The following is a 26878-nucleotide window of genomic DNA, read 5'->3' on the forward strand; positions in this document are numbered from 1 at the left end:
TTTGTTTGCAACTTGAAAGCTAAATCCATCACGCTCCTCCCACAAGCCACCCCTTCAGCACCACTAGCGTCCGCTGTTCTCGTTGTTAATGTACGCTCTAGCATGTGTTCACCACACCCCCCATTCTTGTGTGTGTACACGCTGCCATCTCCTCCTTTAGTTTTTGGTCCACGTGTCAAATCGTTGGCTCCCATCTTTCTTCGTCAATGGATTTTCAAATTCGGTACCTTAATTTTGCTTTTGAAAAACCCCAAATATGGCTATAATTCTTGCTTTTGTATCCACCAAGCTCTCCTTGTCGAGAACCGCCCTTATTGAACAATGTGGTGTGGCTTCTCTTTAGCAGCTCCTATCAAAACTTCTTTAGTGCTTGTTCTTTTGTTGTGAAGCCTATTTTTACTTGTCGCAATTGTTGTTGTGTAGATAATTCCGTCCACTATTTTGTGGCAGCCCTAATTCTCGTGATGGTTGGATCATTTATTTGACAAATTTTTAATAATTTTAGGTTTTATTGTACTAATTTAAGGTTGTATTGGGACTCTTGTTTGGATTTCCTATAATTTCTTTTTATTTTATTATTATTTTTGGCCACCCTTTGTTCTTATTAAATCTCCCATTTTTCCTTCCCTGAATGAAATAGAAAAAGAAAAAGAAAAGTCTAGTGAGATGCCAGACACATTAAAAAGTACACGAAACAGAGACCCAAAAAAGAGAGGAAAGAAACTTCGTTTAAAAGCTGAGTAGCGCCTTCGCCAAGACACAACCAAAAGAACGCAGAAGAAAAACACCTCTCTCTCTCTCTTCATCGGTGCAGTCACCGGCGAAATGGCTCAACAGAAAGTTCTCATGGTTGGAAAATCAGTTTAAATATCTTCTTTGTTACTATGTGGTTTTGTAGATTCTTATTACTGTTCTCTTTAATCTCGTTTGCAGGTGGCTGAGAAGCCCAGCATCGCTCTCTCCATTGCTTCCGCACTCTCCCGTGGCCAAGTATTCTCCTCTCTATCTCTCTCTTGCTTCTTGGTTCACGCTCAGAAACCCTAACTTCAATTAAGGCTCTGTTTGGACGCCAATTTCGACTTTCAGATACTCAATATCTCATTGTTTATACACCGCTATTTGTTTTTTCTTCCTTTCTCCTATTCTGTTAACCATGAAAAACTGGTTGATACAATTTTATTTTTGGTAATTGCGAAATTTGGTGATAAATAGTAATTTCTTCTATATGATTATGTATTTGAACCATTTCAGGACTACCGATTTTTTTTTTTTTTTTTTAATTTTAATTTTAAATTTTTTTAAAATACCGCTAGTTTTTATTGTTGAATTTCAAGTGTTGTTGACACTCGAGGCAAATATTTGGATGCTACAGATGTCTACAAGAAGGGGCAGCACAGATGTCCACGAGTTTGATGGGATTTTTCGTGGATTTCAGGCGCGTTTTAAAGTCACCTCAGTTATTGGGCATGTTTTCAGGTCATTATTCTCTCAAATCCATCAACAAAAAAAGAAAAGTTTATTTGATACTACACTGTCTCTTCAATTGCTCAACATCAGAGGCACCATCGGCTGTCTAGCATGTCCTCGACCAGCCATAACCACAGAAAACTCGCTATAACCAATCCCACTAGCTTTGATTCCAAATGAGGCAGTCCACAGCACACTAAGCACTGTTGAAACTGATTTCGAGCAAATAAAGAGAAAGGAAGAGGAAGTAGATGGAAAGACACAAACCCAAAGTAGGGATGTAGAGAATAAGGCTATGTTTGTTTAAATTTTCGTTTTCTATCTTCTGTTTTTGTTCTCAAAACAAAAATATTAACAAACAACTCAAAACAAAAAACACTCAAAATTATTTTTACCACTATGTCACGTTAGAATACTTATTTTATTTTATTTTTAATTTTAAAAAAAAAACTCCCCAAATTAAACACATTAACAAATATACCCTAGTTCTCTTCACTAGGTTTGTTTTATCAGAAAAGTCTGCCTTACAGTGTTTCAGAACTTATTTATATAACTCAAAATCTCATAATAATTGTCTCCTAGTTCCAAGACTTTCTAGAGACAACTAGCATAATAATTACTTTTATTTTCAAGAGCAAGCAGTCAAAAGTCAGTTGAGACTTATTGACTCACATAAAGACTCTTGACCGTCTTAAATTTAGTGCAAACTCAAAATAAAATACTTAATAGTATAGCTGCCTCAAAAGTAGATTAATTAATAATAATTTGCTAGAACTTTAAGAAGTACTAAAGACACCCATAAACATGAAATCAAAGCTTGTTGGCTGCATCACATTGCAAATGCTACAAGTAGTATTTTTAATCTCCTATAAAGATATCACTTCAATTCACTACTGCTTTTGAATTATTTAAACTTTATTTGATATGAATTTTCATGCATTTGCACGTCTTTATAACTTGTGGTTGGATTTTTCAATGCTGTGTTTTCTCTTTGTCTGAATCTAGTGTAGATTTTCCATCAAAATTCCAAGATTGGGGAAAAACTAACCCATTGGATCTTTTCGATGCACCAATTACTAAGACAGAATCAAACCCTAAGGTATAGTTTTTTGAACCTTCCTTTCTATTTGTAGTTCCTTTCTCTCTCCATATGTGTTTTTTCTTTTCTCTTTTTCTTCCCCCAAATTTCTTCTGGAAGTTTTGTACAAGTTTAACAGGAGAGGTTGGAATAAAAGTTCCCTTGTTGTCCAAAACCAAAGCTCTTGCAGTAGTTGGCAGAACCTTTTACATGGTTTAATGTTGTTGATAATTATGTAAAAGCTGCATTATATGAAATTGTGAAAATTGAGTTATATTTACTGTTGTTTGTTTTCTATGGGAGTATTACGGAACTATACATATATGTGATGGGTTATATTATATAGTGCTTGGAACTTCAGGATGCTGTTATGAGTGTTTCTCCATACAAGTGTTTTCTGACTAGGATGAATGGATACATCCATGTCTGTTTTCATGTCTACCAGCATGCACCAGTTGTCATCTCTTGCAAATGCTTGATCTTTTTTAATGCATTCTATAATTAAACTTTTAAGCTTTGCTTTTGTACTACATTATTGCCTTCTAGGTAATTTTTTTGATAAGTAATCAACAAATTTTATTAAAAGCGGGAGGCGCCTTTCAGTAAACAAGGAGGATACAAAAGGAAACAGCTAACTAGAAAAAAGCAAAAAACACTCCCCCGAAACCCCAAGAAACTTTTTAACCCTTACCAGGTTCCAGGTAATTTTATCTGCATATAGTTGTTAGTGTAGGTCAAATTTAAAGTTATAATTTGTTGTTTGCAAGTATAATACATTTGCCAGGTTGTTTTGGATTGTGCATACTTTCCTTCTTTTGCAATAATTTTGACAAGTTTTCTTGGTATAAGGCTCATATTTGTAGGCATTTAAGTCAAGAAGCTCGTGGCTGTGGTCATTTGGTCTTATGGTTGGATTGTGATCGTGAAGGAGAAAATATATGCTTTGAAGGTAACACTTGCCTCCCCACCTCCCCCACCCCAACCCCACCTCTCTCTCTCATGCAAATTTATGTGATTGATTACAATTACAATTTTCTTGTTTCAATAACTAAATCTTAATCTTTAACAATATGAAGGCCAAGGATGTGATGTTGAGGGTGTTTGAAACATTGACCTGCATTTTGAGACCTAGAAATAAATTTAATTGTTTCTTGCAGTTATTGAGTGCACTGGCTTTCATACTAAGGAACCTAGAAGAATGGTTTATCGTGCACGGTTTTCTTCTGTGTTAGACAAAGATATTTTGAAGGCTATGGATAACCTTGTTGAACCCAATGGAGATGAGGCACTGGCAGTAGATGCTCGGCAAGAGATAGATTTGAAAGTTGGAGTTGCCTTTACACGATTTCAAACCACTTATTTCCAGGGAAAATATGGGAATCTTGACTCTAGAGTCATCTCGTTAGTTCTCTTCTTTCTGTCTCATGTTTTAATTTGTAGTTTATATATCTAACATCATATATTCCCTTTGCCTTTTGCACTTTTGCTCTTTGTTTTGATTAGGTGAATGTCAGGAAAACTCATATTTCTTCAGAATGTTGGTTAAAATATGCAAATTCCAGTTTGACTAGACATTCTAATATGAAACATTGAATGAGTAAACTGACAAGAGGGTAGAGAAAATTGCAGTCTTATTGATGGAGTTTCTGGATTCCTTTTGCTTTCTAATAATTGCAAAGGGATAAGATAGAAATATAGATATATGGCTAGGGCTTTCAGTTATACCCCAGTTTAAGTTTCTATTTGCTTTTGCTGGTCAACAAAATTATCACATTATCCTAACTAATTGATGACTGATACAAAATTTGTGAGAGGTTGTTTACTTTTGCTTTTAATTTCATTAATCAGTAACTCATGCTTATGAATTGCTTGTTTCAGCTATGGACCATGCCAAACTCCCACCCTAGGGTTTTGTGTACAGCGCCATTTGCAAATAACTACTTTTAAGCCAGAAAAGTTTTGGGTTTTGCGACCTTACATAATACAAAATGGTTATGAACTTCAGCTAGAATGGGAGCGTAACAAGTTGTTTGATGAAGATGTGAGACCTTATTTGCTTTAGCCTTGCAGTACTCTTTCTTCACTTTTCTTGGCAATGATAATCCGTCTCATACTTCTGCATATTGCAGGTCGCTACGATGTTTCAAAAGTTGGTAATGGAAGATGGAATTTTAGAAGTTACTGAAATATCAGAAAAACAGGAAAACAAAAGTCGTCCTTCTGGTCTTAATACAGTGAATCTTCTGAAGGTCAGAAAAATTTGCAAGATTGACTTGTCTTTTGTTATGATCTAATACCATTTGAGTTGACATTAATGTTACATTGTGCATATCAACGTATTTGAAGTGATGAGATAGATACGCAACAAGTATTTTTACAAGGAAAAGGGCTAGAGATTGATTACTATAGTACCTGGGAACAAAGGTTGCCTTGTTGAATGAATAGTTCAGCATGAGTGAAATGTTCACGTTAAACATGCTCTTTTACTTGAATACTCAATTCTGTCCTAGGTTATGGAGGAAATGAGAATGTATAATTTTTCAGCCATGTCTAGGCGTGTACAATGGGGAGGTAGGTGGAGTTAGGAGCTTGAGTTATTTGGCTAGTTAGGAGCTTGAGTTATTTGGCTACACACACACACACACACACACATATATATATATATATACCTGATTCAATGATATTTGAGGGCATATTAGCAGTCTCACAATCTAGGAGGTTGAGGAAAGCCCAAATATATGATATTGTTCAATTATTTTCCTCATGTTTGCTGCACTTGTATGATAAATGGGGTTTCCTAGGAGTATTGAATGTATTGGCCTGATCTTGTTTTAATTCTTATTTTCAGTCAAGTACCATTTGTTTTATTTTATTTAAAGTTTTTTAAATAGGTCCTGTGAGTCACTTAAGTAGGGGTAATAAAATCTTTTCAATGATTAGGCAACATTAGGGTTATGTTCTAAGTTATAAATACATTTTAAAGAAATTGTAAGCAGCCACGTCTGATTGGTTTGTTGGAATTAAAAGATGAGAGACGTTCTTGGGCCCAAAACAAACCCTAGAATTTGTTATTCCCTTTTTTAATCTATACGCTTGTGCTTCTTTATTTCTATGTGAGATTTTTTATTGAATTGACTTCAATAATCTGTTTATTTGACTTTATCGTAGACAATTTAATCCTTGAGATGATTTAAGTACCTTGCCTTAATTTATCCAGGTTGCTTCAAGTGCACTTGGCTTTGGACCACAAATGGCTATGCAAATGGCTGAACGCTTGTATACTCAAGGATTCATCAGGTCTTTTAATAATCTTTTTACCATTGATATTATTTTGTTTGGTTTATACCTATAATGAAAAAAATTATTTTGTTTGGTTTATATCTTTTCCCAGTTATCACATTGGTTGTTATGACTAGAGACTCTTTAGTTGGATTATCAAAGTTTGAAAGTCGTTGGTTTGCATCAACTACTACATGAGGCTTGTAAAAGCATTGTTGGATTAGTGGAGATTTTGTTTGTTGCGACCCAAGCATGCATTACATCTGTGCGATGTCCAAAAAGATTAGTCGCAATTAGAGCTCTCTGATTAGTAATAGTTTATATAGCTCATATTGACCTAGTACATGGTCCAATGCAGGACTCTATATGCTTGTGCAGTGCCCACTCAATTGAATCTACTTATTATAATGTATTATAATTATCCCTGCTCTTGTTGTTAAGGGAATTGCCGTTACCCTATAGTGCCTTGAGTCTCATGGCATTACCAAGTTGGCTCTGATACCATTTTTCATTGCTTAGGCATGCTACATTTGCATGATATCCGAAAAGAATGTTACGGTGGGGTCTCCCAGCACTGACTTATACAAACAAGTTCCACCTTGTATACACCAATATAAGACATAATGCATGCCTAGGCAGTGCCTTCACTATATCAGAGACGTACAATTTTACCATGTTGGCTTTGCTACCACAAGAATCAGAATATGAGAATGTGTAGATGTGGCTAGCGTATCTTTGGATTGTGACAAATGGTAGGCTAATTTTTGCTTGAGAGCACTGTATCACAGCTTGAGCGTTGATGAAGGGTCAGAAATTTGAGTGGGAGAGACTGGTATCCTAGATCAGATTGTGAAAGCATTACATAGGTATGTGTTGCATCCTAAATTGGCTGTATATTTAATCGAATTATGCTACATAAGTGATATAGAGAGCCCAATTATGTCTGTAACTTTAAAGAGAATCACACAGGTATTATTAGCATGTGCCTGAGTCACGACATTTTCTAATGTGGATATGATTCCTTAAAATTGTTCATTGGAGATTATGTTTATGTGGATACAAATCCTTTTTAAGTACTGAAACACCATTTATATACCATAACTTTCAGAATAGATTGTTTTGGCTAGTTGAAGGTTTACTGTTAACTCATCTTGTCGGAAAATTTTGTGCTATGCATGAGTTGCAAGAAACTTGTGAATCAGTCAAACCCTAGCCACCTCCCTATTTAAATGCCTTCCCTCTGCCCGCCTGCCTAGAGGGGGGGAGGGGGGTGGTGGTGGCGGTGGCGGTTTACCTAGCATTATGTATGTTGTACATGCACTTGTGAGGTTTGTGTCCTACATTGAGAAAGTATAAAGAGTAAGAGTAGTTAATAAACCTAAGTGGACCCAAGCCCATTAGCTTAGGCTTTTGGGCTAGAAGTGGTGTCCTAATATGTATATTGACTTACTCTTGTTTGACTCCCATTGGTGTTTGTCTCCCCAACAATTGGTATCAGAGCCCATGGTCTTCCGCTGCTGCTTATATAAGTGTCTTGCTTTGACGTGCATAGTTTGACTCCGGTAAAAAGAGTGGTTTCTCTTGGAGTACGCATGACACTTTTGTGTGTGGGGGAGTTTAGTCAATGTGGTAGAGACTCACAAGTGATAAGAGATTTGTTGTATATGCACTTGTGAAGTTTGTGTCCCACAATGAAAAAGTATAAAGAGTAAGAGTGGTTAATATACCTAAGTGGAACCAAGCCCATTAGCTTAGGGTTTTGGGCTAGAAGTGGTGTTCTAATATGTGTATTGACTTACTCTTATTTGACTCCCATTGGTGTTTGTTTCCCCAACAATGTATCTAATAAAATTCTAAATTTGAAAGCCAAAAGAATTGAACCTAGGGCTCTGAAAGTATTTGTTACTTTATGCACCATCAACGTCTTAAATATATTCATGAAGCATGTTAGAACTGTAGTTCTCATCTTTGATGTTGCCCTCTTTTTTAGTAATCTATTTGTTGGTCAATCTTTCTCGCTCTATTCTTCTGTTAGAGTCAGCTGGGAACTCATATTGTCTGTGGCTCTAATATTATTGTGACCCTCATTTAAGACACTTTTCTTATGTATGGTATGACCCACTTTCAATTAAACTTTGTTCGGATCCCTCATTAACACTTTTGCCCTTGTTTTCCAAAAGCTCGTCAAAGCCCAATACTAATATTGTATTCATTCCTGAAATCCTCCATCAAAGAAATACTGTGTCCTTGCCAAGTTGTTTCCTGTGCTCTCTATGTCCATGCTCCATAGGTTATATGCTTTCCTGATTCTATGTTGGAGGCCGTAAATCTAACTCCATGCTCTGGAAGTGAAAATCAGAAACTTATTTGTCTCGACACTGGAAGAAAAATAAAAAAAAAACAAAAGTGAAACTTATACATCTCTCTCTCTCTCTCTCTCTCTCTCTCACACGCGCATGCGCACACGATCAGGTCTTATACATTTCTTGATATATAGTGTTAGGATTATTCACTTATTATCCTTGCATGTATAAAACTGTCTTCATAGTAGTTTTCATTATAATTGATACTTTTCCTTCTCTGCCATAAGAAAACTTGCACCATGTTTGTGAGTTCTTGATGAACAGTCAAGGAAAAGATAAGATCTGTTCTTAGGTAAAGGAATGGAGAGAAAAGGGATATTTACCATCCTTTCTCTTGTTTGGATGTTCATCATAAAATTTAGGAAACTGACCATCCACAGTTTGGTTAATAAAAGGAAAAGAAAGGAAACAATGTGTATGATATCTCTTCTACCCGAAATAGGATTTTATGTGCTGCAATATCTTAATAAATTCCATGTCTTCAGCATATTATTAGTCCCTTAATTGTTTATTGTTAAAAGGACTGTTAATTATTTTTCTATGCTTCTATAGCTATCCACGTACGGAGAGCACAGCCTATCCTTCTTCATTTGAGTTTAAAGGCACACTTGGTGCACTAGCAAACAACCCTACATATGGCAATGATGTGCAGAGACTACTCACCGATGGGTTTCAAAAACCACGAGTTGGAACTGATGCAGGTGACCATCCTCCTATTACCCCAATGCGGTCAGCAACTGAGGATATGCTAGACAGAGATGCTTGGAGGCTATACCAGTATGTCTGTCAACACTTTATAGGGACTGTGTCTCCCGACTGCAAGTATGTAAGGTAAAAAGATATATTTTGTCATTTTTGTTCATTGTTTCAGCTTGTTGTCTTAGTTCATTAGAAGGCATTTTTCTTACGACTGCAAATGAGCCATGCCTTGAAGCTCGAAGGCCAACTTGATAACAGCTTATTTTTCCTAATATGTATATTGTTACTGGGTGCTCTAAGAAGAAATAAAATCCCCTCTATCAACCTGTTTTTGTGTTTTCCAAAGGGAGAACTTCCATCAATAACCAGTCAGCAGGTCTTAATAATAAAAAATATATGAATTAAAGGTTTAGGTCACGTTTGGTAGACATCATAAATTGGTCCAGGAATAGAATAATCATTCTTGTTGTTTGGTTCGTCTATTATTCTTGGGAATAACCATTCCACAGGAATGACTATTTTATTTTGAGAAATAGCCATTCCTCCCAGAAAGGAGAGAAATAGCTATTCCTGGGGGAATAGAATTGCCCTATTCCCCAAAAAAAAAAGCCTTTTGTTTTATTTTTATTTTTTTTGGGAAAAAAAAGGTCTCCATAGGGTGGTCGGCCACTCCAACAAAAGCACAGGGGATGCTCCACCCTCGATTGGCAACAAGGGTGGTGTGACCACACCCTGTCCTTTTGTTGGGGTGGCTGACACCCCCTTGGAGGTGGTCAACCACCCATCTGAACATTCTTTTTTGATAGGGTATTTTAGAAAATTTGAGCAAACTATAATTCAATTCTAGTTAAAAAATTTGGGCATTCTTGTGTTGTTGCCAAACAAAAGAATAGGAATGGTCATTCCATTCCAGTTTCTTATATTCCTAGTAATACCCATTCCTATTCCTATGGAATCATCATTTCAGTGTACCAAATGTAGCCTTAAGCTGTTACTTATAATGCATAATGATAGAAAACAGTCTCATGAAGAAAAACAAAATTTCTATCAGCCTACCTTTGCTTCTATACATACTGGAAAAGGATTTCAAGACAAAAAGAGATGCAGAGAGAGTCAGCATACCCAGATTTGCCTAGCCTGAATTAGTTTAGAAACTAGTTGGAGATACTAATTTTCTTTGTCAAAATAATCAAGACTCTTAAAGCAGCACCCATCAGTGTGCAGGAGTAGTTCAACGCTAAATAACAGAGGGTCCTTCATGTTCTTCTCTTCATCCTTTTTCACCTTCTCGTTCCAACACAACCCCACCCTGGGTCACAGAATTGGTCTTGTCCTTGGGCTGTAAGAGAGTTGTAGAAATCAGCTGCGGAGTCGTTGTGGTTTACTTTATTTAATCCTTTTTTGTTTGCTCAGCTTATTCTTTGATGAGAGATAGAGAGAAGGTTCGGATGCCGTAGCTGACATGATCGGCCATAAAATATTTTGTGGTTCTTTTTTTTTTTTTTTTTTTGAATATTGCCTATTGGTTAAATTATTTGATCTGACAAATAAAATATATTAAAGGACATGTTCTTCACTTGAGAAAGTTAAAGATTATATCACTATTGATGTTTCTTTTCTTCAAAATGATCAAAACTCTCTGAACCATGACTATCAGTGTGGAGGAGTATTGAAAGCGAAATAATTGTCTCCTTCATGTTGTCCTCTTCATCCGTCTCCACCTTTCTTCTTGTCCCAAGACAGCCTCCTCAATGACTTCATCTCCACTAGATCCCAACGCAAACCCTAGAATACAGAATCAGTCTTGCTGGGCTCTAGGAGATTTGCAGAAATTAGCCGAGAAGTCATTGTGGCTTATTCAGCTTAAATTTTTTTAATATCCTTTTTGTTTGCTGGGCTTGTCCTTTCTTCTGAGAGATCCAAGAAGATTTGGATCTGATTCTAACATGATCAACAATGTGATTCAAACAGCCTCTCAATGACTTCTTCTTTTTGTTATTTTTTTTTTTTGGCTTGAATATTGCCTGTGGTTGAAAGCTCTTTGATCTGACATAGTAGATATATTAAAGGACATTTTGGTCACTTTTGAAAATTAAAGATGACATTGAATTGTGTAGAGGGCACAGTTTTTTCTTTGGGAAAATAAGTTGATAGTGGAGCATCTATTGTTTCTTATCGGGAACCCCTAGTGCACCCGTTAACATAACCCTTTATGTAATTATTAAACAAGATTAAGCTTGATCAAGGCTAAGCTCAACTTTATTTGTTCCACTAACAAGGTTTGTGAACAAGCTAGTATAGTTCAAAAATATATTCATTTAGAAAAAGTGTATATATGTGTGTGCGTGTGTGTTCATATAGGGATGAAAAATTATATTAGTTGTATTTTAGATATCATTAGATGAACAAGGGCTGAATAAATTACAGTTTAAACTTCAAGGGTTCATGAGATGTCAAAGCTTGGGCTCATATTAAGCCTTGGTTCTTGTTTTGGGTAATTTATCGTGGTTAAACATGAATTCGTGAGGTAATTGACACATGGTCACTGCTTGCTCTCTCCCTCTGTTTTTAACTGTAGCATCTAGTTTTTTTTTTTCTTCCTATTTTCAGTCTTTTGTTTTCTTTCTCTATTCTTTTATGATTAATTTTGCTTATGCTCTTCTAGGTTCAAAGCTTTGCCTACTTAAGGAAAAGTTTCCCATCTTAACTAAACTTGATGTATGAAGCTGAAATAATCAATTTATTCTTTTAATCTATTCCAGGACAAAGGTTGAATTTTCAATAGGTGGAGAATCCTTCCATTGCACTGGGCAGCATGTTACAGTCGAAGGATTTACATCTGTTATGCCATGGTTGGGGGTAAATGAGAGAAATCTTCCTCGCTTTATGAAAGGAGAGAAGATAGAAGTTTCAAAAGTGGAGCTATATGAGGTAGGGATTTTATCCTCTACACAATTTTTATTTGTTCAAACTTTATGCTTCACATTTTTCAGTGTATTCAATGTCTGTTTTTATTTTTATTTTTTGAGATGTGAGAAATTCAAGATGTTTTATATTCACGCTCTTTTGGATTTAATTATATATGTTGCTTCTTCTTCTTCTTCTTTTTGTTTTTGTTTTGTTTTTTTTTTTTGTTTTTGAGGAAACTTAAGAAAACCTTCTTGAACTTCTACTCGTTTTGATACTACCCCCAAAGTTTAAAAACTCTCAATTCAAGGTATTGAACTTTCAATTACCCAATTCTGTTTGAATTTTCCGCTAAATCTTGTCAAAATTTCCAAAATACCAATTTTTTATTATAAAAAAAATAAAATAAAAAATTGTAAAGATTCAGGCTCTTTGCAATTTTTTTAATATAAAAAACATGGGTATTTTGGATATTTCGAAAATAGGGAGAATCCGAATGGAATTGGGTAATTGAAAGTTCGATACCCTTAATTGAAAGTTTTAAAACTTTGGGTGGTAGTGTCAAAACGAGTCGAAGTTTAAGAGGGTTTTCTAAAGTTTCCCCCTTTTTTTTTTTTTTTATAGAGGGAGAAGACGGGTGAGGGTTAGTGACTTGGGCTCTAACTTGCTGCATCTCCTTTAAGGAAAGGATGATGCTATTGTCTAGGACATAAAATGAGAATGAAAAAATTGAAAGTCTAAAACCAAAATATCTTGATGTAAATCTCTAAATGCCTAAAATCTACAGGGGAGCACCATTTCTCCAGATTATCTCAGCGAGAGCGAGGTGATTTCCCTGATGGAGAAGAATGGAATAGGCACGGATGCATCAATAGCTGTGCATATTAACAACATATGTGAACGCAACTATGTACAGGTTATTAAATCTTTATTTGTGCTAAATAACTTCCCTCATTTGAGACATTTAGTGAGTTTATGTGGAAAAAAATGTCTCTTTTCAAACATTTGGATATTTTCTTTACAATCAAATTGCAGGTACAAGCTGGCAGAAAGTTGGTTCCAACTGCCCTAGGTATCACCCTGATAAGAGGCTATCAATGTATTGATCCAGATCTCTGTTTGCCCGATATTCGCAGTTTCATTGAGCAACAGATTACTCTTGTTGCTAATGGTCAAATGAATCATTCTCATGTTGTACAGCATGTGCTACAACAATTCAAGCAAAAGTTCACTTATTTTATCAAGCAGGTTAGAAAAGTTCATCCTTTGTTACTTGTTCACTGTTATTATTTTCATATATTGTATTGGAGGATTGTAAAGTTGTTGTATGGTACATGCTAAGTCCCACATCAGCTGTGTACTAGGTGGAATTGGGTTGTATAAGTGATTCTTAAGAAATCCAATTATGATTTTTCTTTTTGGGTATACTGCAGATGTGGCAAGTGGCAATTGTGTCCCTAGGTCTTGATAAATGATATGACAACTAACCTAGTAACACCATGTAATACGGGAGTACTGCAATGTAATGTAGGCCTTGACGAGGTTAGAGATTTGAGTGGGCATGCACTAAAATCCCATATTAGGTGAGTACTAGGTGGAATTGGATTAGATAAGTCATTCTATGGAGTTTTAATTGTGACTAACCCTTTAATGGTATAGCTTAAATGTGGCTTATGTGTCGTCAGTGGCAGAGTTGTGAATTTACCTTGGGGAGGGCCGAGTACTTCTTTTGTATCTATTTGTTGAATATTTAATGTCTATCCTCAATTTATAATATGCAGTCTCATAGTTTTGCAATGTGTCAGCTCACATATGTATTCATAAGGTAATTGATATGAATGTAAAGACTGAAAGGAAAAAAAATTTACTAGTTAAAGTGTTTCTAACCTCGGAATATATAATTAAATGTAAATTTAAGGGCTTTTTTGGTCGTGGTCTTAGAGAAACAAGTGTTGTAGATTGTTTAATTTCCTTTTTTACACTTTTCTTCTCCGTGGGGTATGATAGTGGGATTAAACAAGGTCATTTGGAAGTCAAATCGGCTTGTCTCCACTTCATAGAAATTAGGATATCCAAACTTCTCAAAAAATGTAGTTCACATTAGAAGCATATCAACCTGGTGAGATTGAAAGTGTAACAATAATATAAAAGCATGGTAGAGAAACCAAGGAAGAGCTCAAAAAATGGTTTTCTTTTTTTTTTTTAAAAAAAAAATTATATATATATATATATATATATATATATATATACAAAAGTAATCGAAATATCATTAAAAAGTGCAAAGCGCAACCTAGGTACACAAAGAAATATACAAAAGAAACGCCTATTTAGAAGGAGAAAAAAGAATAAGAAAATCATTAAAAACAATAACCAAAGGAGCTACAAACGCAGCTGTCCAACTAATCACCTTTTCCACAAAGTCCTCTATATGCAAGTAGTGTCTAATTGGCATGATGACAATCTGGAGTAAGAGAGGGCGACGAGGGGGGCTAATTTTTTTTATTTTTTTAATCAAGTCCTTTCGTTATTGGTGTTAATTTAGTATAATTTTAAAGCAAGTTATATGTAATACATGCAAATATTTTACAGATATTTTTCCAATTACCTAGTGTGAGATGTTGCTTGTGGAGGTCAGCACTTAGACCACCATGAAATACAAAGGTTACCCTGAAATAAGAACACATACTTTGTGATGTAGGATGTGGTGGGTTTGCACCAAAGTGCATATAAGACTTCCAAAAGGACCAAAATATGGGTCAATACCATATTGGTCCTCCAATAATTAAAAGAGAGAGCTGCCTGTCTCATAGTCACAAGCAAACAAAAACGACTATCCAATACCTCAGCTGTTAGTGACATGAAGTGGTTAAGCAATTCCAGATCAAATGACTTGGCACTAGTAACTCAAATTAGCTAATTGCACTTATTTCATATTTTTTTGTGCATGAATTAGCCTATTGCAATAGTGGAAAGGTTTAGATGCTTTTCTGGGATGCTTTTGATGTGCATCTTGATGTCATATTTCTTATATACATTCAGTCTTGGTTTGTCCAAGAATAGAGATTAAATTTCATTCCTATCTTGATAAACAAGAACATAGTAGATTGGTTGCATGTACTGAATATAGCTATGCTGTGTTCTCTACTCTCTTTGAAAGGGGTTATAGTCTTGCATATCTCCTTCACCCTCAGTATTAGAAATGAGGGAACTCCCTATGCTCCCTCTTCAAACCATGTTTTAAAATTCTAAAAATCCCTCTGCCAGTCGAGCAAATGAAGCTGCCAGGCCGTTTGTTTGGAAGCGGACTCAAATCACCTTTACTGATTTGAAATCCTTGATAACCTTTAAGCTCATTTTCAGGAAGAAATATCATAGTCGTGGCTTTGAGAGCAAGTTTATTGGTCCATAGAGTAGGCCAAAGAGGCCTAGCTCATTGAGCCTCTCCCTGGCTCCCTGTCCTTCTCCCCCATATTTCAGTGCATGGATGTTCAGTCTCATTCTCAGTTTCCATTTAGTTGGCCAGTTCTAATATAATGTAGCAGGTGAAAGATCTTTGACAATAATTCACCTGACAGTAAGGCAAGTCTATCAATATTGAATTCATCATGCGTAGAAGTTTTTGGGTTTAGTGGGTAATTATCAAAGACTATCACTAGAAGCATCAAAATGATGTGCATGATGCATGGCTTTTTAATCTGATCCAAGCCTTCACCAGATTGAACATACTCTTTTAGATATTCTTTACTGTGGCATCTGGTGTACTGTTATGAAATTGCGATGCTTATGCTTAACTCATCATATATATCTTCTCTTTTGTTATTCTCCTGTTCCAGATTGAAAACATGGATGCGTTGTTTGAAGCACAGTTTTCTCCACTTGCTGACTCAGGACGTGCTCTTAGTAAGTGCGGGAAATGCCTTCGATACATGAAATACATCTCTGTGCAACCAGCACGGATGTACTGCGGAACATGTGAGGAGGTTTATTATCTTCCTCAAAAGGGAACTATCAAGGTAAGATTACTTATTTAGATAAATTAATTTTTATGCTTTTAACATGCAACTCTCAATATCTATAAAATTTTTCCTGTTTTTTAGTGCAATTGGCGGAGATATTTCAGTATATTCTAAGGTCTTCATAAAGCACATACTGTTAGTGTTGGTTTCTGGACAATGGTTTACCTTATAATTATTTCCATCCCACCCTCACTGTCTCTGTCTCTCTCTCTTGTATGTTACAAGACACAAGGTTGGGTTGAATGTATTGGTTCCTTGGACTCTGAGCTAATGAAATTTAAGTGCAAAATACAAAATGTGATTAGAATTAATAATATCTAACTTATACTCAGTCCAAAATCTATAGAACAAGCTGGTTTCATATAATGTGAAGTTTTGCCATATTAATGAACGCAATGGATTCATAACTGAGTAGTCAAGATGCTTGACTAATCATTTTTCCCACCTAGATATTGTTTTGGAAATGTTTTAAGGGATATGCAGGCCGGAATAAGTCTGTAGTAAATTTAGTCGAAATGCTGTACCTAATTATTGCTCCACCTTGGTATTGTTTTTGAAATGTAAAGCTTTCAAGGGATATCTTATTCAGATTTAGTATCATGGTTTATCATTATCAGCCTCAATATAAGCTCTAATAAACTTGTTGGAAGTGAATTACATTTAATCTTCTCAATCCCTGTAGGAAGTTGTAAAAGCCGAGAGTGAAGGGGCCTTGTATTTCTCCACTCAACTGACCTGTTCTTGCTTTTGTCCAGCATGTATTTATTGGCACTCTGTTCTAACATCCTTCACTGGATATCTTCATATTTGATTTGAAACCATTTTTTTTTTCTCGCAGTTGTACAAGGAACTTTCTTGCCCTTTAGACAACTTTGAGCTTCTGATCTTCTCCTTGCCTGGCCCAGAAGGCAAGTCATTCCCACTCTGCCCATACTGCTACAATAACCCTCCATTTGAAGGTGTTGATACGCTCTTTGGTGCCGTTAAAAGCAGTACTTCTGGCAAGTTGGGGAAGGGAGCTGGAATGCCATGCTTCCTCTGCCCGCACCCAACATGCCGACATTCAGTGATTGCCCAAGGAGTCTGTGCTTGCCCGGAATGTAGCGGGACACTTGTGCTGGACCCTGTAAGTGCCCCCAAATGGAGACTTTATTGCAATATGTGCAGTTGCCTTGTCTTCCTCCCTCAAGGTGCTCACAGGATTTCCACTACTCGGGAGCGGTGTCCGGATTGTGACACTACAATCATAGAAGTTGACTTCAATAAGAAGACGACCCCCTTGGAGGATGGAGCTACCCTTTATGTTGGTTGCATTCTCTGCGATGAGTTGCTTCATTCACTTGTGGAAGTGAAGCATGGCAAGTCATTTTCCAGGCGCATGAGAGGAAGAGGAGCTGGAAGAGGAAGAGGACGGGGTGGTGGGAAAAGGGTGGACCCCAAAATGAGTTTCCGAGATTTCTGAAATAAACCGTGAAACTATATATATATATATATGTATATATATATAGCACTTGAAACTGTTTGTTAATAATATTTAATTTTATGATTACCTCTTTGTGAAAGATTTGGGTTATATGGACTGCCAATCATTTATTGCAAGGGATTATGTCCTGTTATGTGGAAGGGTGAATGAAAAAAGCACGCCGCGTGCAAATTTTTTTTTTTTTTGCATTAAAATATTAAAATAATATTCGTAGTCTCAATTTTAAAAAATACCATTAGTTATCCAGAGAAATAAAAAAGGAGAAAACAAGAATATAGAAAATGAAAAACATGTTTTATTATTACGAGATTCCGACCAACAAAAATTACTATAACGAGATTACAGTTTAAAAATGGTACGTCATTTTTCGTTTTTCGTTTAGGGTAAGCCAAAAAAAGTAGAAATTAATTGTTGCATTAGAAAGATTGACAAAATCGTTAATATGTTACATTAGTATAAATCGAGTTTTGGGGAGTCCCGAAAGAGTTGTTCAATTGGATGGAGTCATTCTGAAGCGATAGTTATTAGTTTGAATCTTTTTTTTTTCTTTTCTTTCTCTTCTTGTATGAACATATGAAAAAAAAGAGTTATAAGGATGGTCAAACCATTCACTGGCCATTGAGGGTGGTCGAATTATCCTTAAATAATTAAGGATGGTTGAACTATTCCAATGACTATGAGAATAGTTTGGTAACTCTTATTTGGCGCTGAAGTAAATTATGTCACCTTTTTTATAGCATAAACTAATTTGTCCTTATTTTATTTTATTATTATTCTAGGGATTAATTACTTTACAAAACTTATAAAATTATCTATCAAAACTCTAACCGATAGGCGATAATACGCAAACAGTAGAAAGATTGGGAACAGAGAAGGAACTTTGCTCGCTCCCTATAACAATTCCTACGGTATAAATAGCCAAACGCTTCAGATCTAATTTCGTTGCAGTCTGCACGCGGAGTTCACATATTGCTCCAACTCTCTCGTTCAACCGTCTCATACCACAAGGTTCGTCTCTCTCTTCTTCTTTTAAAGATCTTGTTGATTGATGATTCGCCTTCTGTTTGGATGCTGAGAAATTCGACTAGAAAGGGGAAGAAGATAATTGAAATCTGAATCTCATTATTTTCATGTTGTTATGCTTATTCAAAACAAAAACAAAAAAATGTCGAATGCCCTCACGTGATAAAAATCTTAACGTTCGTGATAGCATGTCTTTTCTTCTTCTTTCTTACATTTTCTCGGCAACCAAACAGACTGTCACTGTGTCTTGTTTCCGGATCTGAAGCTGTTTAATTGGCGTTACAGGCTGGTTTTTTATCTGATTTTTTTGTGAAACCAAACATAGATACTGTAGTTTCAGGATTGAATTTTGATAATTGATCTGAATTGAGAAAATGATAAATATCTTGTGCCGTGCTTCTACGACATTCTATTCCCTTTAGCTTTTCTCGGCAACCAATTGGATGAATTGTTTGTTTCCAGTATTCATTTCAAGCCAAACTCATTTAGTTTTGGTTTGGAATTATAACTTCAGATCTGATGTGATTGGAATATTCTCTGACTTATTAACGCATGCTTTTGTCTCCAATTACGGTTGAACGCTTATAATGGAAGTAGCAAGTCTCAATGCATTTTTTTTAGTGATTGGAAACTTTCATTTCTGGTGATATGTAAAGGTTGAATGGAAAGAGTGGAAGGAACTTTTTGTGAACTTTAGGAAAAAGATGGCTGTTGGTATAGTTTGGTAGGCCAACTGGTTGTGCACATGGATTGGAAGAAAGTGGGAGGGGACACTTATGAAGCATATTGCTCATGTTATTTATAATGTTTTTTTTTTAGTATATTGGAGTATTGTAAATTATCATTCTAAATCTTGATGTATTTATTTGTTTTCTCCCCTCTGAAAATGAAATGTTTTTTAATGTTGAAATAAAGCATCTATGCATTTTCTATGGTTCTTAATTATGTTGCTCATATTTGAAATTCTTGATGTGAATTAATATGAACCAAATGTGCTTCTTGGAAGCAGTTAAGAAATGGAGAAATCTTGTACTCTGCTCATTCACTTTGACAAAGGAACCCCTGCGATCGCAAATGAGATTAAGGAAGCTCTTGAAGGCAATGACGTGCCTGCAAAAATTGATGCAATGAAGAAAGCCATCATGCTTTTGTTGAATGGTGAAACACTACCTCAGCTTTTCATTACAATTGTTAGATACGTTTTGCCCTCTGAGGACCACACGATCCAAAAACTTCTGCTGCTATATTTGGAGATTATTGACAAAACCGATGTGAAGGGTAGGGTCTTGCCCGAAATGATTTTGATATGTCAAAATTTGAGGAACAACCTCCAGCACCCAAACGAATATATTCGTGGTGTAACTTTGAGGTTTCTTTGCCGCTTGAACGAGACAGAACTAATTGAGCCGTTAATCCCGTCTGTTTTGCAAAATTTGGAGCATCGGCACCCGTATATAAGGAGGAATGCTATATTAGCTGTGATGTCAATATATAAGCTTCCACAGGGTGAGCAGCTTTTGGTTGATGCACCTGAAATGATCGAGAAGGTTCTTTCCACGGAACAGGATCAATCGGCTAAGCGGAATGCATTTCTCATGCTCTTTACTTGTGCACAGGATCGCGCGATTAATTACCTTTTGACTCATGTTAACAGGGTGTCTGAATGGGGTGAATTGCTTCAGATGGTTGTATTGGAGTTGATCCGAAAGGTGTGCAGAACAAATCGAGGTGAGAAGGGGAAGTACATAATGATCATTACATCTTTATTGGATGCGCCTTCGACTGCAGTTATTTCAGAGTGTGCCGGAACACTTGTTTCTCTGTCATCTGCTCCTACTGCTATTAGGGCTGCTGCAAACACTTACTGTAAGCTTCTTCTTTCTCAAAGCGACAACAATGTGAAGCTTATTGTGCTTGATCGGCTGAATGAGCTCAAGTCTTCTCATAGGGAGATTATGGTTGATATGATCATGGATGTGCTTAGGGCACTTTCTAGCCCGAATCTTGACATCCGGAGGAAAACACTTGACATTGTTCTTGAACTTATTACTCCCCGAAACATCAATGAGGTTGTTCTTACTTTGAAGAAGGAAGTTGTTAAAACTCAGAGTGGAGAGCTTGAGAAGAATGGTGAATACAGGCAGATGCTTATTCAAGCCATTCATTCTTGTGCAATCAAGTTCCCAGAAGTTGCGAGCACAGTGGTGCACCTGTTGATGGATTTCTTGGGTGACAGCAATGTTGGGTCAGCTGTTGATGTTGTTGTTTTTGTTCGAGAGATAATTGAAACAAACCCTAAACTTAGGGTTTCAATAGTAACAAGGCTATTGGACACTTTCTACCAGATCCGATCTGCACGTGTATGTACTTGTGCTCTTTGGATCATTGGAGAGTATTGCTTGTCACTTTCTGAAGTTGACAGTGGCATTGCAACCATTACACAGTGTCTTGGAGAGTTACCTTTTTACTCAGTTTCAGAAGAAGGAGAAGCTGCTGATTCTTCAAAGAAGGCTCAGCAAGTAAACTCCATGACCGTTTCTTCCAAAAGACCAGCTATTCTTGCTGATGGCACCTATGCTACACAGAGCGCTGCCTCTGAAACTGCCTTTTCCCTTCCTACCCTTGTTCACGGATCCTTGGCATCTGGCAACCTGAGATCCCTTCTTCTCACTGGTGACTTCTTCCTTGGGGCAGTCGTAGCCTGCACACTGACAAAGCTTGTTCTGAGATTGGAAGAGGTTGAGCCATCTAAAGTTGAAGTGAATGGGGCATCTACACGAGCATTGTTGATCATGGTCTCAATGCTGCAATTAGGACAATCTCCAGTTCTTCCGCACCCAATTGACAATGATTCTTATGATAGGATTGTCCTCTGCATAAGATTGCTCTGCAATACTGGTGATGATATCAGAAAAATATGGTTGCAATCTTGCCGTCAGAGTTTTGTTGAAATGCTCTCAGAAAAACAATTACGGGAAACAGAGGAGATGAAGGCAAAGGCTCAGATTTCTCATGCACAACCAGATGACCTGATTGACTTCTACCATTTGAAGAGCAGGAAGGTATAGAAATCTTCTGCATTTGTGATCAATTATGTGAATATTGGAATGTATGTGTGAGTTCTACAGACTCTGATGAACATGACACTGTCTCATAGCTTTTGTCACAGTTATCTGTCCTTCCACTTTTTTGTGATTATTTTAGACCTTCCGCCATAGATACAGAATCGGTGATTGACTGTCAATAGTTTTACTGATAGAATTCCTAGTAGTATCACTATAAATGAACATGAACAGAGTGCACGGATGTGAAGTTTTGTTGACCTTCTCCTGCTATGTTCTTGTCTTTTATATGCTATGTTGGTTGAATTCACTGTCGTTATTTTTTCTTTGGGATCCAGTTCACTGATTGGCATTTTATTTGAATCTTAGCATAAATATAAAAAAAAAAAAGAGTCCATAAACTTGTTATGCAACCCTGTTGCCCCAGATCGTGTTTTTTGCCTCTTTCTTTCTAACTTTTTTTTGCATAGTTTTTGAATTTTCTTTCTATTTCCTTTTTATTTATAAGATCAGATCAGATCATAATAAATTTTTTTTTTTGATAAGTATCAAAAAAAAAAAAAATTTATTATTATGATCAGATCAGATCATAATAATTTAGGGCGGATATCTCAAGATGTGTATAATTTCCTTCCAAGTTAAATTTCTGAGGCTAATTTAAGAGGGTATGTTTACTAGTAATAGATGCCAAAAATTTATGGAGGTCTTATCTTTTCTTGATAGAAATATTCTCCTCTCTTCTTAACTACTTTGATTTTTGTGAGTATATTGGTGTTTCTTGATTTATGATGGTTAGATATGTGATCTTTTATTGATTAGTGTCTATTTTTTTTATGTATAACATGATGCGTGCTCACACACACACACACATATCAGTTTCCTGACTGCATTTAACTTCCAGGGTATGAGCCAACTGGAGCTAGAAGATGAGGTCCAAGATGATCTAAAGCGTGCAACTGGAGAGTTTGTGAAGGATGGGGATGATGCAAATAAGCTTAACCGCATTCTCCAACTCACTGGATTTAGCGATCCAGTGTATGCTGAAGCTTATGTGACTGTTCATCATTATGATATTGTCCTTGATGTTACAGTTATCAATCGAACTAAGGAGACCTTACAGAATTTGTGTCTGGAGTTGGCAACAATGGGCGATCTTAAACTTGTTGAACGTCCACAGAATTACACCCTAGCTCCTGAATCAAGCAAACAAATAAAGGCCAATATCAAGGTTTCCTCGACTGAGACTGGAGTCATATTTGGGAACATTGTTTATGAGACTTCAAATGTACATGAGCGAACAGTCGTTGTGCTAAATGACATTCATATAGATATCATGGACTACATCTCACCTGCAGTTTGTAGTGATGCAGCTTTTAGAACCATGTGGGCGGAGTTTGAGTGGGAAAACAAGGTATCTGTAATTCCTTTCTTTACTTATGCAATAAAACTGCTAATTTTTGCATAGTTAAAAGGGAGCAACTTACTAGTTATCGGGACTCAACCAAAGTCTCTACTAGTATTTTATGAAGCAGTGATTTATTTGCACCTCTTTCAGTCATCAATTCCTCTATGGTTGGGAAATCAATAGTTCTAACAGTTTGAAGTTGATGCCAAAGATTTGGTTCTAGTCTCAAACGGTAAAAAGATATGCCCTCAAGGCTGAAATAACATTGTAAGAAAATCAATCTTGCTTGAATACTTTTGGTAATGCTATAATATTAGCTTAAAATGAAAAAAGAAAAAAAGAAGACAACATTGGTTTTTGGCTTAATGCTCAAGAGCTTTTTTTTTTTGGGTTTTTGGCTTAATGCTCAAGAGCTTATATGTCTAAGGTGTGTGAACATTAGGCCTCCTATAATCTTTTCACACTCATGTAATTGTTGGATCAAGAATGAAACTATGCCAAAAACAAGCTTCTTCAAATGTTAGCATGGCATATTCAGCTTAAATTAAAGATAAGAATTGTTAACCCTAGTAGGCAGAAATTTGGTCTTTGTACTCATTGGGTTTCTCCTTTATATTCAAGCAGTATTTGCACTTTCATAAAGCCAGAGCTGCTTTTAACTTGCGTCCTTCCTCTATGTCCTTGCTTCTACTTTTTCACAAAGCTCTGCTTCTTTTAGTAGTTTTCCCCTTTCTGAACAAACATCTTCTTTCACAGTAGTGCTTGGTTAATGAATTTGATTAATGTGGATGTGAATGTGTTATGCTGCAGGTTGCTGTTAACACTGTAATTCAAGAAGAGAAGGAATTCCTTTACCATATTATCAAATCAACCAACATGAAGTGCCTAACTGCAACGTGAGTTATTTCTACTCGTTGGCTGGCTAAAATTCCAACTTGATTGGCAGTGAGCATGTGATAGGTGTGGGATTAGTGATCTCAAATACTGTATATGGATTTGAGTGCAAATAGTTACCATTTTCAAAAACATTGGGAACAAAAAGTAGTTGACTGAATTGCTTGTTATGGTGTGACTAGTTGTGGCTTCACATGAAAAACATTACAACTGTCTTTGCTAGTACATTATTCAAGTAGGAAGATGATAATATTTGCCTGGACTTCACTGCTTTAGTGGAAAGGTGCCTAGGCTTGATACTGAGGCTGAAACTTGGGCCAGGCTGGGATGAGTTTGGATTTGGATTGCAGTTTAAGCTGTGTAGGTCATTGTTGGTTTGTCTATGATGGAGTTGAATGGTGAAAAGGGATTCGTGTAACTCATTCCCAAGTAGTTAAGATTAAAGGGCTTGGTTAAGTAGTTTAGGTTGCCGTGTTACTGAGACATTCTCTTTCTATTTGTTCTTTTTTCTCTTCTTTTTTTCCCAACACCCGCCTCGGGGTGGGGCACGTGCAAATGAAATGAAAAATGACTCATATTCCTTGAACTTTGTAAGTAATGCTATTTGGATAAATTTCATACAACATGCTTTGCACAATAAATGTTCATTACTAGTGTCAATAGGCCATAGTGATTGTGGGTTCAACATCCACTAGGTGCATGTAATTTACCAAGAAAAAAAAAATATTACAAGTTGAGTTGATGATTACAGTAGTGCAGCCTTATGATTAGTAATTTAACCAAGCCTTTCACTTTTATGACCAATATACATACGAGTATAATGTCATATGAATTAAAATTTATTAAACTATTATGATTGGGCTTGCATTTGTTTTTGTCTGAGACCTCTGGGGGAGATCAAGCCAATTTAAGTCGCATTAAATTATGTCGACCAACACTCGAGCTTATTTCTAATTTTTGAGCTCAAGCTCCTCCAATGGTTGGGAAGGAGGGCTTACTGAAGTTGCTGCCTTCCTATCTCAATAGTTAGACTTAAATTATAAAAAATAAAAAAATAAAAAAAATTCTGGAATGCGAAGCCAGAAACAGGAATGAAGGCATAAAATGTTTACCATGGAACAAGTACCCAAATTGCTGATTGAGGTGCTGTCCAGAGACAATATTCCCATATGTGCTCTGTTTCTCTTTGTCATGATATTAGTATTCGCTGGTATTCTATCCATCCATTTTTCCTTTGTTATCTTTTCTTGGGTGGTTTGCATTTTCAGGTCAGCACTAGATGGTGAGTGTGGATTCCTGGCAGCCAACTTGTATGCGAAGAGCGTGTTCGGGGAGGATGCTTTGGTGAATGTGAGCATAGAGAAACAGGCAGATGGTAAGCTGAGTGGCTACATCAGGATAAGAAGCAAGACCCAAGGGATTGCTCTGAGTTTGGGAGATAAGATCACACTCAAGCAGAAGGGTGGACGTTAGTCGTTAGTACAGTCAACATTAGTGTTACCGTTTCACATCATTGCTGGTATTCATGTTACTCCTCTAAGAGGATAATTTATTCTTTTCCTTTTTCCTTTTTCTTTTTAATCTGAATTTCTATTTCTAACTGCGATTTGTGTAGGTTCTTGCTCCCAAAGTAGGAGGATTAAGTGTGGCTTTTTGTTTTCTTCGTGTCATTGGATTCATTCTGGAGCTATACTTTTACGAGGTTGCGGCAACAATGCAGTATTTCTTTTACTTGCATCTGGACAAGATTTTTGCTCCAAATTTTCATAAAAATTCAATTGTAGCTAGTTTCTAGCTGTAAGGTTGATTCACAAATTTATACATACTGTGACATTAGTTTATATATCTACTTGGCTATTCTTGTGTTGCTATTTTCAACCAATTCATTGGGTGTTGATAATACTGTTCAGTAATGATAAACAATTACCATCACCTTCTCAGAAACCTCTAATTTTTTGCTTTTGATTCCTTTCAAGTTTTAACCGAATCAAATGAATAAATTAAGTGATAAACTCTTTTTGAATTCATCGAAAGGTTTAAATTTCTGTAGTTATTTGTATTATTGGATTTTTAGAACTAGAATATAGAGGGGAAGAGCTTGGGTTTATATGCTTAGAAAGTTAATGTTATCTTTGTTGCCTTGTTTAGAACGTTCCTTTGGTCTTTTCTCACCCATCCACTGTTAATCAAATTTCACCAGCAATAATAAACAAAAATAAGTGGTGGTTTCTGGTGTATGGCATTGGCAGGCAGTTGGTATGCCTCTAAATTAGCATTTCAAGCTACTTGGCGGTATTCCTAGCTTTTGATACTATTAGTGGATCTATCTTCTAAGTTCTATATGAGTAGGTGGAGGAAACGATAGAATCCACTAACTCTTCATTTGTCCTGCTCATACATCATGCCACCTTGAATGTCATCAGGAACTCGGCAGCGTTGGGTGATCCTTTGACAAGCGAATATTAGCAGGATGCTTTGTACATTTGGCAAAACTTGTTAATTAGCAAATTTAATTGTTTAGTAATAAATGTTGTTATATTTCTAGTAACAACACACTGTGATTGGGCTTGGCATTCATCTTGATGAACCACAAGGGAAATGATATAAATTAAGTAATGTTACAAGTCATTCTTGTGTCCTATTAAGAATGATGTGGCTATTAAAATTACCATTGAGCTTGTGATTGATTATTATTGAATTTTGATCAAATTGTAATTTTAATAGCCACTTCATTCTTTAAGGGACTTAAGAGGAACACAAGATGGATTTCTATAATTATTCAAATAAATTAGGAACAAAAATAGAAATACAAGTTTGTTTCAAAGAGTCCTTTTTTTTTTGGACAATTTAATAGGTTGCAATACCTAATGTCAATTCCGTAAGGTAAATACTTTTGGACATAAATTTTTTTCAAACTAGTCTAGAGGAAATATCTTTCAATTTATTTAAAATAGTGTCAAAGTGTTTATAAATATTTAAAACACACATTAAATTCTTAAGGTCATTAATAGTTGTTTATTGACTTAGACTAACGTTTTAAATATTTATAGACATTTGACACTATTTTAAATAGGTTGTAAGATATTTCATCTAGACTGATTTTAAGGAAATTTATGTCCAATACTTTTAACCATGCCTCGCTTAATAAACAAAAAAAAAAAAAAAAAAAATTTATTCATTTTTCAATTATCTTGGAACTAAC

The 26878-nt window shown here is 36.0% G+C and overlaps 2 protein-coding genes across 3 annotated transcripts; both read left to right on the forward strand.

Annotated features, from left to right (window-relative positions):
• The first annotated feature begins 695 nt into the window (after window positions 1–695).
• Window positions 696–17419, forward strand: LOC132178526 (DNA topoisomerase 3-beta). Of its 2 annotated transcripts, XM_059590963.1 has the most exons (15): window positions 696–849; window positions 934–990; window positions 1373–1476; window positions 2473–2566; window positions 3395–3494; window positions 3703–3946; window positions 4424–4586; window positions 4675–4794; window positions 5763–5842; window positions 8740–9018; window positions 11649–11817; window positions 12581–12709; window positions 12829–13041; window positions 15627–15806; window positions 16648–17419. In XM_059590963.1, the coding sequence occupies exons 1-15, from the start codon at window positions 826–828 to the stop codon at window positions 17269–17271; spliced, it is 2580 nt and encodes an 859-aa protein (XP_059446946.1). In that variant the 5' UTR covers window positions 696–825; the 3' UTR covers window positions 17272–17419. The 2 variants fall into 2 exon arrangements, with proteins under 2 accessions (XP_059446946.1, XP_059446947.1); XM_059590964.1 differs by lacking the exon at window positions 696–849 and having other exon boundaries at window positions 939–990; window positions 2478–2566.
• A 704-nt stretch (window positions 17420–18123) lies between these two features.
• On the forward strand, window positions 18124–25562 carry LOC132177184 (coatomer subunit beta-1). The gene is made up of 6 exons (XM_059589430.1): window positions 18124–18300; window positions 19325–21377; window positions 22279–22788; window positions 23593–23678; window positions 24945–25195; window positions 25292–25562. Exons 2-5 carry the CDS (start codon window positions 19332–19334, stop codon window positions 25147–25149), a joined length of 2847 nt encoding a protein of 948 aa, XP_059445413.1. The 5' UTR covers window positions 18124–18300; window positions 19325–19331; the 3' UTR covers window positions 25150–25195; window positions 25292–25562.
• Window positions 25563–26878: the final 1316 nt, after the last annotated feature.

This window comes from Corylus avellana, chromosome ca4 (genome assembly GCF_901000735.1).
Source record: "Corylus avellana chromosome ca4, CavTom2PMs-1.0".
Classification (NCBI taxonomy): domain Eukaryota; kingdom Viridiplantae; phylum Streptophyta; class Magnoliopsida; order Fagales; family Betulaceae; genus Corylus; species Corylus avellana.

Excerpts from the sequence above, each read along its gene's own strand:
- LOC132178526 (XM_059590963.1), top strand. The coding sequence starts at position 826 with ATGGCTCAACAGAAAGTTCTCATG. Across the intron at positions 4,587-4,674 it reads ACAAGTTGTTTGATGAAGAT|GTCGCTACGATGTTTCAAAA; the intron begins GTGAGACCTTAT and ends TGCATATTGCAG. Across the intron at positions 11,818-12,580 it reads CAAAAGTGGAGCTATATGAG|GGGAGCACCATTTCTCCAGA; the intron begins GTAGGGATTTTA and ends TAAAATCTACAG.
- LOC132177184 (XM_059589430.1), top strand. The coding sequence starts at position 19,332 with ATGGAGAAATCTTGTACTCTGCTCATTCACTTTGACAAAGGAACCCCT. Across the intron at positions 21,378-22,278 it reads ACCATTTGAAGAGCAGGAAG|GGTATGAGCCAACTGGAGCT; the intron begins GTATAGAAATCT and ends TTTAACTTCCAG. Across the intron at positions 23,679-24,944 it reads ATGAAGTGCCTAACTGCAAC|GTCAGCACTAGATGGTGAGT; the intron begins GTGAGTTATTTC and ends TTGCATTTTCAG.